This window comes from Ciconia boyciana, chromosome 4 (assembly GCF_034638445.1).
Source record: "Ciconia boyciana chromosome 4, ASM3463844v1, whole genome shotgun sequence".
Classification (NCBI taxonomy): domain Eukaryota; kingdom Metazoa; phylum Chordata; class Aves; order Ciconiiformes; family Ciconiidae; genus Ciconia; species Ciconia boyciana.
Window position 1 is genome coordinate 87,089,922 of NC_132937.1, and position 15,490 is coordinate 87,105,411.

A 15,490-nucleotide genomic window follows, 5' to 3' on the forward strand; every position below is an offset into this window, starting at 1 on the left:
AAATAATACCCCAACTCTAAACTTACACTGCGTATAGTCTGACAGCTTTTTGTCAGACAGTCCACTACCCACCATCTAGCCTGGGAGGAATTCCCCACAGGCTTGTGTAGCTCCCAGACAAGCAGTGGATTGGACCCAGCACTATCCCATTCAAAACTCCCGCTATTACCATGAGTGGGATCCTGCTTGGCGGGAAGAGTCTCCTGGCAGAAGCACTGCTGTACTTGAAGCCTTATTCTTGGTCTGATGACAACATGTCCTAGAAAATGTTCTCACTTGCCAGAAATGTCTGCACACATCTGTTAAGAGTGAGGTTTTGCAGCCTTTTACACATATTCCAGCAAAAGTCCCACAGACTTCTTCAGAGCTTGTGCGCAAATACCACCCACAATTTAGCTCTGACCAATGAAGCAGAGAAACTCTCTACTTTCAGCAATGTGGGAAACATAGTTGTTGCTCTTCAGATCTTAATAAATGCAGCAGTGGTGTCAAACAGAATGCTTCACTATAGCTTCTTCCTCCCACCCTGCAAGTTCCATATCAGAAAATGAAAAGAATACAGAAGAAAAATGCTTGAAAACATATTAAAGAAAAAAAGAAACTGGCAGACAGCTTCTTTCTTCCATGTGCACTGCGAAGACTTCAAAATGGTCAACTAAATCATCAAAGCAGAGCCACACAGTTTCAGCTGAGCCATCCACTCAGATTTGCATGCTACAGGCTCAGCTCTTCCATTGGCTTCAGAAGAACATAAATGAATCTTATCATGGGAAATCCTGATGGCGCTAAGAAACCCAGACATGCAAGGAGATGCATCTGCAGAGCAGGGAGCACTACCATAGATACTACAACAGCATTTTTTCCTGAATGAAAAAAAAATAGCCCTTAAAATAAAAATAAAAATAAAAAAAAGCAAGAACCTTGTCCTATGTTTCACTGTAGCAGCATCCAAATTAACCATGCAGCCCAAACGTATATTAAGCTGGCAGGATCATTCCAGGTTCCTCAGCTGATCCTTGTAGAGCCGCTTTCCTGAAAGATGCATGCAAGAGCCGAGTGCTGTGCAGCAGAGACAGGCTGGGCTGAGAGGCATCTGGCTTTGTGGTGAGAGGCATCAAGCTGTGCAGTGATGGAGCTACAAAATGGTGATATTTAGGAGCAAATGGATCACTGTTTGTCCCAGCAGCTGTCCAGGAAAAGGGGAAAAAGCCATCTGCTGACTGCAGCATGTGGCAGTCACAGCCAATCCTGCTTAACTCTCACCTCTCCTGGAGCTAATGTGCCTTCTCTCAGACATTACCACTGAGGTGCCTGAATCCCACCACACAGCATTTCACATGGCAAGTCCTTATTTGTATTAATCTGACACAACTAATCCAGAAGCCAGGATACAGAAGCTGCTTATGGGCTAACTTGCAAGAGGGAGGCTAAGGATGTCTCTCTCCCCTCTCTGCAGCAGAGGGAACCTGGCGTTATGGGCCTCCATCTGTACACCTCAAACCCTTCTCCTCCCTTGCCTTAGTGCAGCAAGGACCAGAAGAGGCCCCACGGCTCCCCTCTGCCTCTGAGGTAGAATGTCCAGCTGCCAGGAGCTCTCAGGAGAACTGTACCTTGTAGCCAGGTCTACCACGTGGCAGACAGCTAGCTAGGTTTCAGCATTTACCTCTGCAGAATGAAGCACCTCCAACATACACATGAAGTATATTTGTGCAGTACTTTAAAAATGATGATGGAAGCACTAAAGGTTATTTATCATCATAGGAGTTTCAGAAGTTTACATATAAAATATAGTTGTTGCCATTCTGTACTGATAAGTGATATAGAAACAGCCTTCCAAATAGATTACAGTGTTCCAGACTTGCAGATAACTGAATTATAAAATTGTGTTCTTTTTAGCCTAATACATGAAGAAAAGAGAGCATAATATGCAAGTTGGAGCACTCCCATTAGTGCTCTAGACCAGGCCTGCAAGTAGAGCTTGCATGTTTCTCCACAAATATTCCAGTCCTCAAAAGCACAGAGGTTAACTGGCCAGCAAAGCCTGGGAGGCAAGATGCCAGGGGGCCACGGGTACTGCTTAGACTTCTGCTGAAGATGTCTACTGATGGGAATTTTCCAATTTCTTCTCCAGTATGGACTGCGCACATATTTGCTATTAAATACCGTCCTAGAAAGCTTCCCAGAGGAGACATTCATAAGTTTCAAAGTTTTGCTTCATGAAAAGAACAGTTATAAAGACAGTTGCTGAACCGTTGATTTCACGGTAGCAATACTGGAAGTAGGAAGAAATGCTTGCCATAGCTTTAATGGAACCAATGCCCAAGTCTTTAAGTTGCTAGTCAAGCCAACAATGAGGTCTTGCTGAATTCATAGCACTGTGGAAGAAAGTTACAATCTATGTGAAAATAACATTGCCCTAACTGTTATTAAGCAACTGCAGAAACCTGAGTAAACTATTTCCTTGCTTTTAAAGGCAGTTGCCGTTAAAAAACCCCAACAAACCAGTAAGTGATTTTGATTTCCTAATGACTAACTACTAATTAGTACCAAGAATGACGGTAAGTTTCAAAGACATTTTTCAGTCAAGACACATCTTCTACACCATTAATAAAACCTTTCTGTACATTCTACAGCATCAGGCACACAAAGCAGCAGACGGAGAAGTATTTTGAGCTTATATGCTGTGGATCTGTTCAAATTCAAAGACAATTTCTCCACTAATTGCAGCTGGAAATCGCGTAAACATCTCACAGCTTTTGAACAATTCAACCCATGTTTACAAAGCACAAATGCTCCCGAAATCTCGAATTATTTAACTTGGATAAAGGATCTTGCAATATCCTTATAGCTGTTCCTGACATTTACGCATACATGTCAGCATCACTTCCAGTGCCATAATGCTGGTATTTTGACAGTCTCTGTGCTTCCCTCTCTGCGTGTCTCAGTTTCAACATGGTTCAAGCTGTCATATTTTCTAGTGCAAGCAGAGCTGAGCCCTGGATATTTCATGTACTGACAAACTGAGGGAAACAACAGTTCCCGGGGAGACAGAGCATTAGAATGAGGATTACTTCTGCTGTTCATCCTACAGGTCACACACAACAGTACAACTGGACAGACAGTATCTGTGGGCCTTTGCTCCACTTACAAGAGGGGTCCTTATGCTGCCTTCAGCCAGTTTACACAGGAGTCAAGTCAGTGACTTCAGGTAGCTACCCCTTCTTCTCACTGGTATAAAGCAAGAGATGGAGGCAGATGGCATGTACGTGGAAAATATCTTCCGCTCTAATCCGGTCACGTACCCACACCCAACTGATACATCAGCTGTTTTCACACCCTAGGACTAGCTATTGAAGCAAATGCATGATCAATGGAAAGGCTGGACAGATCCATCTCCATGCAGGAGGAAAAGAATGGAATTGTTCTTACGTCCCTTCAGTTTCTTTTGAACTGTGAGTAGCTGTATCCTATTGCACATACTCTGCTCCAAAATCCCCATGCTAGAGGCCATGCTACAAGACTGTACCCAGGGAGAGGAATCCTGTAGTGCTGGTGATGGGCTGGGCACTCTGGTAATTTACAGTCAAGTAATGGACGGTTTTCAGGGCATACTCGAGGCTTAAAGGCAGCGTATGAACAAGACTTTCCGAGCCAACACATTTTCATGTTTTCCAAACCTAACTGAATAACAGATAGGGATCTGGTGATAGAAGCCCTTCGCATTAGCACGTGTCAGATTACCTAATGGAACAGCTTAATCTTTTCCTGAGTCCAGTGTCCTTTGCGACACATGTTCAATAGGTACCCTTGGCCGTCTCCTTGTACATTCACATTCCTCCTTAAGTGTCTGTCCTGAAGCCCTTGAGGTCACCTTGAGCTCTTTCTCTTGACAAACGGGACAGCAAGCTGTAAGACCTTTGCTGCGACAACCTGGACATGTCAGGACAAGCTGCCGGCAGTGCTGGCTGGAACAAAGTTTATACTGGTCCCACAGTGTCCCACAGTATCTGCATGCTGGAGGGAGGAGGAAAATAAAAAGTTAACACCCACATTGCCCCATCTGTCCCCCTTGCAGAGGTTTCTCCGTGGCACCAGGGGGCTGCAATCTCTCATTTAAGTGGCTGTATATTGTATTCCAGGTTTTCAATTCCTGCTTTAGCTTGATCTTCTAGAACCTAGTTCATTTTTAAACTTCTGATTTTGATGTAAAAACTTAGGACAGCTGTCTCTCAGGAAAAGGAAAAAGTGCTCAATAGTGCTTCCTCTAGTTCTGATTAGACTGATTTAAAGATTCTTGCTGCCAAGAGAAGAAGAAAGATATGCTGGTGGTAATTAAGCCAGTACGCAGGAACGTTGCCTGCTGGGGAAGGGGGTGCCATGGGACTTCCTTCCACCTAAAAGCAATGGCTTGTGCAGATGGGCTGTCATTTGCAGTCCTGGTAGAGTCCTTCCACAACATCAGACAGGTTTTAACCCTTTAACTGAAAGCTACAGCCCAGTTTAGCTGTACCATCAAGAAGGTGCCTACCCCAACACTTCCCCTTGAAACTTCTGTAGGGATGGCTGTGATATATCCAGAGTATGTTCTGTTTCTACACGAAGCCAGGCACCCTCAAGATGTATATGGTAATTGCAGAGGAGGAATGGGAGGTTATGCTCAAAAAGTTACCCACTCAAGAGAAAAAACAGCACTGCTTCCTAAAAAAGGCTAGAGCCAAATTCCATCTATTTGCACCTGGCAACTGAGAAGAAAACAGGGATTTCATTTGCAATATCTGAATAGTGACCTCAGCCAGAAGACCAGGCAATGTTCTTAACAACTTCAGCTAGAGGTCACTGAAATTCTACAGGCTACAGAAACTTTTAAAGCATGAAAATAACGAAGTGCTGTGGAGCTTAGTGCTACCACTCTCCCAGGTGCCTGGCAGTCTATGCTGATGTTCTGTGAGATTACTGGAGCAGAGAACAGCTGACAGCAGAACTATTTAATGCTTCAGTCACTTTGCCAACCACAGTCTGATCAGCACTGTGGGCAACAAGCGGGTAACGACACCAGTAGTGCTTGACATACATCTCCATAGCTGCAGATGGCTCATAAGAGCAGCAGTTCTGCAGGGGATGCCTTCTTTGACTGCTCCAGTTTTAGGGAACTCTGTTTAGTAACCCCCTTTTCTCTCATTTCTGTTTTATGTGTTAAAGCCAGAGAGTTGATGATCATCATGAAAAGTGATGGCACTAAAAGATCAAAGCGAGTATGAGGAAGAACTGCACAGACCAGCTTGGCTGCCCCTGTCCTGCACAACTCTGTCAAAACTCTGTCAACAGCTTCCCAGCCTTCTGCACTTACAGTATCTAGTCCTACCTGAGATGATATCTTCATTGGAACAAATGGCGTAACGATCATCAAATACAAACAGCTTCCCCCTGTAGAATCCATCTGGAAACTCTTCCAGGTACTTGTGAATTCCACCTTTTAGCTGGTAAACCTCTCTGCACACTGCCTGTTTAAAGCATATTAGCAGAAAAGCTGAAGGAGACAGCAGCAGTGGTGGGATGCCAGAGTTCCCAAAGCAAATGTAAACGCTAGGGGTCAACAAAAAGCAGCAGCTTCTCAGTGACCATCAGATGGCAGCATGTGCACCCACAACTCTAGGCAGTGCCACCAGGAATTACTGGGCAGCTCCACAATGCTGGCTTGCTGGCATGAACCCAAATGTGCGTTTAATGTTACAGTCAAAAAAAGGCTGGTAACCTCCTCAGCTGAGGGAGGTTTGCCACATCAGAGATCAAACACTTTTGAACCTCTCTGAACCGCTGCTTATTCTGTTTTCATGTAGCGAGCTGTTAGCAGGAGCAGAATTTCTCAGAGTTCACATTGGTGCAGCAGAGAAAAAAAAATCAAGGTTTAAATCTCTGGAGAATATATGTGTGCTGTTCCCTTGCCCCTTGAGGGAAGGATCCAGGAGAAGAGTGGGATGGAAAGCACAATTAGAACAATGCACTGTGCTGGATTTAATTCCACAACACTGGGAAAGCACCAACTGGCTGATTTTCACCACTCTGAGATGCTCAAGCTGTGCAGTAATGCCACAAAGCATAATCTAGACAGAGCTTGTGGAAACACTGCAGAATGCTCTCAAGCCCTCCTAAAACACTGCTGCAATAGGCAGGGCAGACTTACAAATACCTCTTCTCAGCAAATGGGTTATATAATTATTTTCACAGAGCAATCACTGCTGTGACACAAGTCCATGCAGATCATCCTGAGCTGCATTAAACTACCCACGTCCTTGACAGACAGCATGAGGCAAGTGTGTGTCAGAGACATTCATATCCCCAACTGCTCATTGAGCAGTTTATGCTCAATAAGAATCTACCAGCAAAAGAAAAGACAGCTGCCCTTAAAGCAGTCTCAACTCCCTGACCCTTTTGCCCTCAGAATGACATCTCACCTTGCTCCGTAGGTAAGCAGAGCCTCTTTCACAACGAATCCCTCCTGTGCAGTACATCAAGACACGCTTGTCTTTAAAAAGCTCCAGGTTTTCATCTACGTAGCTGGGAAAATAGCTGAACTTCCTGATATCTGGAGCTAGACAGCCCTGGAAATGTCCCTGCAATAACAACACATGGCCATGTGACTCATTACAAGCAGTCTTACGTGGTAAGGTCTGTGCCTCAAACCAGAGGAAGTAACAAACCTTTGGGCCAGAACACACAGCTCACTGCAGCTGCTTTAGGCAGTTCCTCAGCTGCATTTATGCATCAAAAAGCTGGTTAAAATCTGTAAGAGGATTCCAGACTCAGCATGTCTCCTCATCCAAACATAAAAGAGGGAGCTAAGCAGAACACAACTGTCAGAGAGAGGACAAGCCACAATAGTACAGGAGGGCTGGTGGGTCTGACAAGAGGATGCCCCTATCCCTTTTGAAATATGGGACAAGGCAAAAATGCTGGAAAACATGCTTACAAATTATGCTACTTTTACTTCAAACTATATGGTATTCACTGCTAACGTTGTATGGACCACTTTGTCTTCTTCCTGCCCCAAGCTGTATAAGCGCTTAGCTGGCCAGGCTCCATGCTGAGTCACTGAGCAGGTCCTCTGCTGCTGGTGTCTAATATTCATTACTAAACTGAACCTTGTACATATTACAGTCCATCTGGAATATGGAGTCTCTTCTGCCAGTAAGGTTACACCCTCACAATGTGAAATGCTTCCCCCCAGCACCTGTAACACACTGCAACAAGCAGGCAAACAACACTTACTATTTTACTTTCATAGAAGTTCCTACAGTCCAGCAAGATGGTATCACTTTGTCCTTGACTGGCCTGAGACAAATACTGTTCTACTTCTCTATGAAATTCCTGAGGGGATAAATGGATTCCTTTAACATAAAAAAAGAAAAAAAAGAAAAAAGAAAAAAGAGAAAAAAAAATAAGATAAAGAAGTGAGAAGCAGAACTACAAAACAATGTTACATATGATCTTGCTGATCCAGATTCTCCTCAGATTTCCAAACAAAAATTTTCTGTGACAGTTCACAGACTTTTCATCCCAACTCAACCAGCCAAGTTTATCCATGTTTGGCTTCCTATTGGCAAATGAAAGAAAACAGAACACTGTTCCACGTGACAGAAGAAGCAGCAAATAGGCGCCTGTCTCTATGATCTTTGTTATGTCCCCCTGGCAACTCTTACAGTTGTAAAAGAAAGAGTGAAAAATGTTTCCCTTCCCTTTGCTCATCTTTCATTACATTTGGAGGTGCAGAAGCGTACAAAAATGCAAACTCTTCTCTGTTGATTAAAATGGAAAATTTCCATAAGCATGTATTACTTTCAGTACAACTTCAATTTACATAAAGTTTCTCAACTTTCAGGTTGCTCAGGACTTAGGACTCCCAGCCTACTGAAAAACAAAAAAACTCACCCACCAATATCCCTTGCCTTATTAAAAAAAAATCCTACAAGCAACCTGCCAGAGTAATGGGCACCATCTCCATAAAATGCTGTAAAATAGGAGGAAAAAGGAAAAAATAATATCCAAACATACATCACACAAACTGCCAAAAAATGGGGGGAAAAAAAATCCTCTGCCAAAACCACAAAAAGATGCTGTAGAAATTTACCACCAACAAAACCTCTTGGTGGAAAAAAAAGCCCAAAACAGCTCTGTCAATTGCTATTTTCTGTGCTCCTGCTTACCACCTACGTAAGATGTTACTGGCTATGAAGACACTTATCAGGCATAATCCATGCTAAGCAGCTACAGGTAGCAGAAAACAAACACAGCCTGTGTTAGGGGAGTGGCATGAACCTGATGCAGAACTTTGCTCTGCTTTACTGTAAAAGGCAGAAGCATGGCTGTTAACTTCAACACAAGTAAAGCCAAGTCAGCAGTCCCTAACATAGGAACACGCATATACTCAACTGTAAGCTTCAGCGGGATTCTAGTATTTTCTAAAACCAAGCTCTCAGCATCCACAGCACCAGAATCCACTAGATCCACAAGACAACTCCATGGAAAGCTCTTCCTATACAGCTTGGTTCTTACTACAAGCTAACCACAACAAGAGAGCATTGGAGCTCTTTATATGGTATAATTTCTGAGCAGTCTCAAGCACCTACAGAGTGCTTAGAACAACTATGAATATATTCATGCATTGAAATGTCTTTCCTAACCAGTGTACATAGTTTCACCTTACATCTGCCTTTAGCAGGTGTCCAATGACTTACTCCCTAACTAAAGCACAAGGTATGGTCCTACCCCACAACAAGGCAACTGCTTGATGTCATTTGAACTATTACTGTTTCCCACAAAACAGAAAGTTAATTCTAAAGTTTTTTGAGGCATCTAAACACTTAGCAAACCAAAACCTGGACCAGCAAATTCCCTGCACCAGTAACTTTTGACTACCAGTAAGAAATCAATTTCCGTATCTACTTCTCCTGTGTCCTGGCCACTGTGCAGAAGGAAATGTTTTTGATGAAGGTACTTTATTCTTCACTTACCTCTCACTTGGGTGAGATGCTTTATTTTTCATTAAATCAACTTACCAGTTTCTTTATAAGACACTATCTTTGGATCAATGCCCATAGGTACAATTTCTTTGCATACTCCAACTCGAAGGTCTGGGAAACAGTGAGCTCCTCCTGCACTGCTCTAGGAAATTAAACACAAAAACAATCCACCAAAATTTGCCAGGTGTCAAGATTAAAATTACCCACTCACTTTAATTTCTACAACTCACTAGAATATGGAAGTGTCTCGGTGGCTGAGGGAAAGAAATGCTTCTCCTGCTGAAATCCACGTTCTAAATCCTGAGGTTTAGGCAGTGGACCCTTACCGTGAGCTGCCAGACAGGTGTCTTAGGCCCAATGACTACTCTGCAGGCAAGACAGGCACCACTTGGCATGAGGTGTGGAGTCACCGAGGAGTGGGGAGGAGAACAGATCTTAGTCAGAAACAATGTCACTAGCACCTATCATGAGAAAGTCAAGGCCCGTACAGAGCATGCTGACCCTGACAGGAATATTAAATAACATCCTCCAGTAACTGATCATGTTGACAAATCTGGGCCCTGCAGTTCTTTTCAGCCCCTCTGACGCCCAACCCAAGCACAGCTAGGCCTCCAGTCATGACATGGGCGATGGGAACTGCAGTGGTTCATGGGCATGAAAGAGACATATGGGAGGTCTGCCAGGCTCAAGATTTGTTAACAGTGGAGTCTGACACCCCTCGCCCCCCCAAACTCAAGCACAGGATTTCCCCTTTGGAGGTCTTGGCAAGCCCTTTTTGGTTGGCAGCCCCACTGCAGGCAACAGGAAGTCAGAATTTCTGCAGGGCTGAGCCTCAACATGGCTTAGGCACTATCAAGCATATAAACACTCAAACAAAAGTGCAGTGCTGTGCAGCACTGTCCCAGCTATCACAGAAATCAATCTGCAGCAACTACAGTGGCCACTGAATATTTTCATAGCCCCAAGCGCTACTTTCACTCCTCTATACCCATGTCTTCATGGCACAGGGACTGGAAACCCCCACTTACTTGGGTATACAGCATGCAGAGGAACTGTGAGACAGAAAATACCACCATGTACTAATGCATGAATATTGATGCCCAAAGAGATCATGCAGGGTTGGAGGTTTTGCCAGGGTCAAGGCAAAATTCCATCCCTGTTCTGGTTTTGCATCTACATATGACTGTAACTAACAGGTCACATTTACTCCTGAAATTCAGCCAAGCACAACAGACAGTTAAAAGCCAAGACTGAATCAGCACTGCAGTTCTACATGGAATTTGAGTTTCACAAGTTTCACTAACTCCTTTGATCTAGTTATTTATGGAAAAAAAAATAGTACTCCCTGCAAATAAAACTGTGTGGAAAAGAAAAATGCTATAAAAGCAGCGGCTTTCCTTCCTCACAGAGAAACCAGTACTCACTGTGCTGGGGCAGCAAAAGCCTACCAGAATGCCATACGGTGCCAGCCACAGCTGCCATCACCATGTGAAGACAGCAATCAGCACATATGCTCAGGCTCAAGCAGAAGTTAGCACCTCACTCTCCCTCCAGTCAGGCACTAACTGGAGTAGGGAGAAACCTCTTGACTCTGTGTATTTTCTCTAGAAGACATCCAATTCATGGAACTGACAGTGCACCTATATGGACACCAAAGCCTGCCTGAACCTAAACCAGTAGGCTTCCAGGCAAGGATCTCAAATCAGGGCAAAGAGGAGAGTGTGGGAATAGTTTGCTTGGGTAAGCGTACGTTGTGATGCCTTGGTTTTGGCAGTCAAGTTGGAGTAGGTACTTGTTGAAGAATGGTGGGGCTGAAGCACATTTCCTCATTCACCTGTATGGGGGGCCTTGCAGCTGCACCCACAGCTGCAAAAGCCTGTAGAAGCTGCTATCCTGCTCATGATAACTGCTACTGCTGGTGAAAACCAGCAGAGATATCTAAACAAAGTAAGGTTAGGAACCCTTGGCTTAGATCAGCACTGGGAAAGCAGAACTGCTAGAGTAGAAGTAATACTATCAAGAAGCAATGTGCTTATTTCTTAAAAATTAAATGTCCTGCATTAACAAGGTCTATGTAGAAATTATTTTTTCATACCTTGAAGTCCTCTTGACACAAAATGTCTTTGAACAGAGGCTGGGAAAGCATAACTTCAATGTAGAGATTGGTAGCTACTTTGCTTCCACCAACTGTCCCATTAATCCCTTCTGAAGCAACTCGTACCTAGAAGGCAAGAGGAGAAGCTGGGGCTAAGGCTTAGTAACAGCAAAAACAGATCACAGTGAAATTAGCAAAATATGACTGGGTGACAAAAGGCAGACACAGAAGTATGTCCATAAAACAGATTACTGAGGAAGGAAGGAAAAGATGGTTATAGTGAAGTTGAACATAAAGAGGACAGTAAATAAAACAGGAATAAAACCCCAGTGATCACTTTTGAGCCATTCCAAAAGAATGACATCAAGACAGTCAAAAAAGTTTGTGCAATAAACAGAGAAATGCTAACTGTTTAACAGGCAAATTCTGCAGTCAGCATTAAAATTCCCACTGGAAGTCTGCCTCAGGAAGAACAATGGGATTGTGCCCAATGACTCACACAGCTAAAAGGAAAATTTGAATATGCATAATATTCCATGTAATATTAAATTTCAGTGTGAGTCATTTTATCTCCAGTACTGACAAATGAACAAAAACTCTGAAGTGATGGGGGGAAAAAAAAAGATTGAATATAAGAAGCAAGGAAAAAAACAACTGGTTGAGAAGGCAAATGCTGTACTTGTCTTGGAGATTTAAAAAAAAAAAATTAAAAAAAGATAAAAATACCAACCACCAGACAAGATAGCTGAGCAAAAAAAGAAAGAAGCGAATGTGTCAAGACATTTCACACCCCAGCCTGTGCTGATGTAGAACAGGGGAGGTGCATACCACTGTGTGCTGGTTTTGGCTGCGGTAGAGTTAATTGTCTTTATAGTAGCTAGTATGGGGCTGTGTTTTGGATTTGTGCTGGAAACAGTGTTGATAGCAACAACTAAAGCATCAGTGTGTTAAGTAACATTTACACTAGCCAAGGACTTTTCAGCTTCCATGCTCTGCCAGGCGCACAAGAAGCTGGGAGGGGACATGGCTGGGACAGCTGACCTCAACTGACCAAAGGGATATCCCACACCATATGACGTCATGCTCAGTATATAAAGCTGGGGAAGAAGAAGGAAGGGGGGGACGTTCGGAGTGATGGTGTTTGCCGTCCCAAGTAACCATTACGCATGCTGGAGCCCTGCTTTCCTGGAGATGGCTGAACACCTGCCTGCCCATGGGAAGCAGTGAATGAATTCGTTGCTTTGCTTTGCTTGCATGCATGGCTTTTACTTTACTTATTAAACTGTCTTTATCTCAACCCACGAGTTTTCTCACTTTTACTCTTCTAATTCTCTCCCCCATCCCACCGGGGCGGAGGCGAGTGAGTGAGCAGCTGCGTGGGGCTTAGTTGCTGGCTGGCGTTAAACCACGACACATTGGCAGAGAAAAAGAAGCTACTTAGGAAGACAAGTCAAAGATAAAAGTAGTCTCCTGATCTGAGCTGCGCTCTTGAAAAATCCTTCTCCCCACAGATAGCCTAGGAACATCAGCTTCCTGAGGCTAAAATCTTTGCCCACAGCCTCAAGAGGCCAGCTAGATGAGCCAACTCACCTCCTTGGTCTAGTCTGCCAGGAATGAAAAGAACAAGGACTCTGTGCAGGAACAAGAACTGCTATCCTATGGTGTGACCTAGGGTGTCAGTTGCTCTCGTCTCATTCCTGACAGTAGGGACTACAGCTCAGTGTAGTGATTTTGACTGAAGACCATTGCGCACTGAGGAGTTAGTGATACACATAACAATTAACCAGAGCAAGCCCAGACCCATGCTGCACAGCACTGCACCTCCAGCTTGGCCTTCAGGCTGTGCTGTGCTGCATGTATCCTTTAGCCGCAGGATAAACCCAGCCTGATAATCCTAACAGAGATGCCTGCATGCAGCTCCCTGTTGATACCAGTGATTATGCCACCTGTGTGTCCTTGCCTGTATCTAAAAGTGCATCAAGAAGTTCTCATGTGAATATCCTTTCTGTTTGACAGTAGGAGTGATGAAAAGACTTGTTTTCCTGTAAAAAAAAAAAATCTGTAACAGTTCAAATGATGGAAATGGGGTAACCCTTGCAAGGACAGGGTCTGCACAGTGTGCCGTGCGTGGATCAGAGGCTCGCTCAATGCTGCACAACTCAGGATTCCCAGCATCGAAAGGGATATAAAGAGTATCTGTATTATTTCCTTTTTCTTTGCTAGCTCTTAAATAGCATTTGAAATGATACTTTACAGAGTCTGAGTGCCTTTCTTAATGGGATCAGAACACACTAGCACCTTCTGGTGCAAAACACTTGGTTCTCCACATGCTCATTGTCCTACACTAAGCAAAGAAGATGCTTTTTTGTTAAGAATACAATCATTGCTTAAAACCTTACCTTACCAGTGAGATGCAGATGCTGGCACAGAGCCTTTTGCCAAGCACAGAGTTTCTCTGGATCCTTCACCTCACAGTAACAGTAATACAGAAGTACTTCTCCCACCTTGCTGTCCATAGCATGGCAAAGATGAACAAATAGGAAAAGGATGTTAGGGTTGAAAGCACGAAAATATACTATTAGCAGCAACTATTCAAAAAGCAGACAATTTTCTTCTGGCAGATGCGGGGAAAAAACCAAACCAAACCAAACCAACAAACAAACTTTGGAGGGATTAGCACTGCTGGGTTTGCTTTATTTCAAAGAGAAAGAATATGAATTAAAACATAGTCCCCCCACATTCCCAGTTCCCACATTCCTAGTTCTTGGGACTGGTTACAAAACGAACTCATCTGTGCTGCATGGGACATCTCTGCCAGCATCCTGCAGCATGCTCAAGTTTCTCACAACACACAGGACACAAGAACTGCTGTTTTCTGTGCACCCGAGTGTCCCCTTAAATGCTTAATTTCACAAACTTGCACACTGAAAATTCAAGTGCTTGAGCTATCTAAATTTTAAAAAGCCAAAATTTTCAGTGAGATTGTGTGTGCCTGCATTCTGAGAAGCACAAGCTGCTCTCTCTCACAGTCAGAAACATTTTTGTGAACCTACTTATTCATAACTAATGACACCTTAAGGTACTTGAACGAGCAGAGAAAAGGCACCTGTGCAGGGCATACCCAGCTGTTCTGCTCTCTTCTGTTACAGTCCTTCCTTACTTACAGATCAAAGCCATTGAGTAACACCTGTACAGGTCTGCTTTAACAATACCAGATGAAACAGCTCTGATAGTTGAATCCTCCCTGTTCCCACCTTTAACATCAAAAAAAGTGCAGCATATCTTCTTCTTTATCAGCACAGCGGTAATCTGTATGTTTTGTACAAGTGTGAGCAGTTGTGAAAGGAACTCAAATAAACCAAGTGACTCCTGGAGGGTACCTACACCTGTTGATCTAAAGAAGTATCTCAGGAAGGTATCCGAAGATCTAAAGGAATATCAGGGAAGGCTCTTTCTACATCTTAAAGTGTCACTCGACTGAACTTCATAAAAATAAAAGTAGTGCTGGCAGAATATCACGTGAAGCGTAAGCAGGCCAACACCCTGCTCCCACCCCGTACCGGTTCTCCAAACCACTGAGGGACTTTCTCACCTTGTCAGATCATCATAGCTAACGTGGCTTGTGTCTGGGAGTGTACAGGAGATCTCAGGACTGCTACGAGAGTGCCCGCGTAGCCCGTCCGCGTTGCCCGCAGGAGCCGGGCCGCTGGAGGGGCTCACTTCAGCCGCTGCCTGCTTGGCAGCTAGCCCTGCCTGCTGCCCGGCGTCGCTCAGCCCTGCCTGCTGCCCGATGTCTCCGGCGTGCTGCAGAGCCACATGCCTGTGGATGCCGGACAGCTCTTCAAACGCCTGCCGGCAGCACCGCCACCGCACGCCCTCTCCGCCGGCGGGACACCGGGCTGCGGCCGGCACCTCCTTCGCTTTGACGAACAGGGAAAAGGCCTGCAACGCACCACAAGCGCCCGCCGTTACCAGCGCTCCCGCCGCCGCCCGGGACCCCCCGCCACCTCCCGGGCCGGGAGACCGACCGACCGACCCCGAGGTCCGCCGCAGCGAGCCGCCCCCAGGGAAAGGCCGACCCCCTCCCCTCGGCCCGAGGCCGCCTCGGGCCTCAGACCCGGGCGGGCCGCACACCCGGGCGCCCGGCGCCAGCCCACCTTCCTCCGGGCGAAGGCGCGCTGCTTCCTGGCGGCGGCCGCCTCGGCCGCGGCACTGCCCCGCGGCGAGCCCGGGCCGGGAGGCGCCGCCGCCTCGCCCGGCACCATCTCCGCCTCCGGCGGCCGGGCGGGGCGGGGCCCTGTCGCCCGGGAAACGCCCGGTTTCCTCTTCGCGCCCGTCCCTCCCCGCCTGCCCCCGCAGCGCCCGGCCCCGCTGCCCC

The 15,490-nt window shown here is 45.3% G+C and overlaps 1 protein-coding gene across 1 annotated transcript; it reads right to left on the bottom strand.

Moving 5' to 3' along the window:
- Positions 1-745: 745 nt before the first annotated feature.
- On the bottom strand, positions 746-15,481 carry TSTD2 (thiosulfate sulfurtransferase like domain containing 2). The gene is made up of 9 exons (XM_072860548.1): positions 15,270-15,481; positions 14,705-15,054; positions 13,512-13,620; positions 11,113-11,238; positions 9,054-9,159; positions 7,267-7,385; positions 6,453-6,611; positions 5,363-5,501; positions 746-4,014 (listed from the first exon to the last, which is right to left on the bottom strand). The coding sequence occupies exons 1-9, from the start codon at positions 15,375-15,377 to the stop codon at positions 3,755-3,757; spliced, it is 1,476 nt and encodes a 491-aa protein (XP_072716649.1). The 5' UTR covers positions 15,378-15,481; the 3' UTR covers positions 746-3,754.
- Positions 15,482-15,490: the final 9 nt, after the last annotated feature.

Bases quoted from the DNA above. Each gene is read 5' to 3' on its own strand.
- TSTD2 (XM_072860548.1), bottom strand. From the start codon at position 15,377: ATGGTGCCGGGCGAGGCGGCGGCGCCTCCCGGCCCGGGCTCGCCGCGG. The intron at 7,386-9,053 runs GTAAGTTGATTT...TTTATGTTAAAG, and splicing joins AGTGTCTTATAAAGAAACTG to GAATCCATTTATCCCCTCAG. The intron at 4,015-5,362 runs GTAGGACTAGAT...TCCTCCCTCCAG, and splicing joins CAATGAAGATATCATCTCAG to CATGCAGATACTGTGGGACA.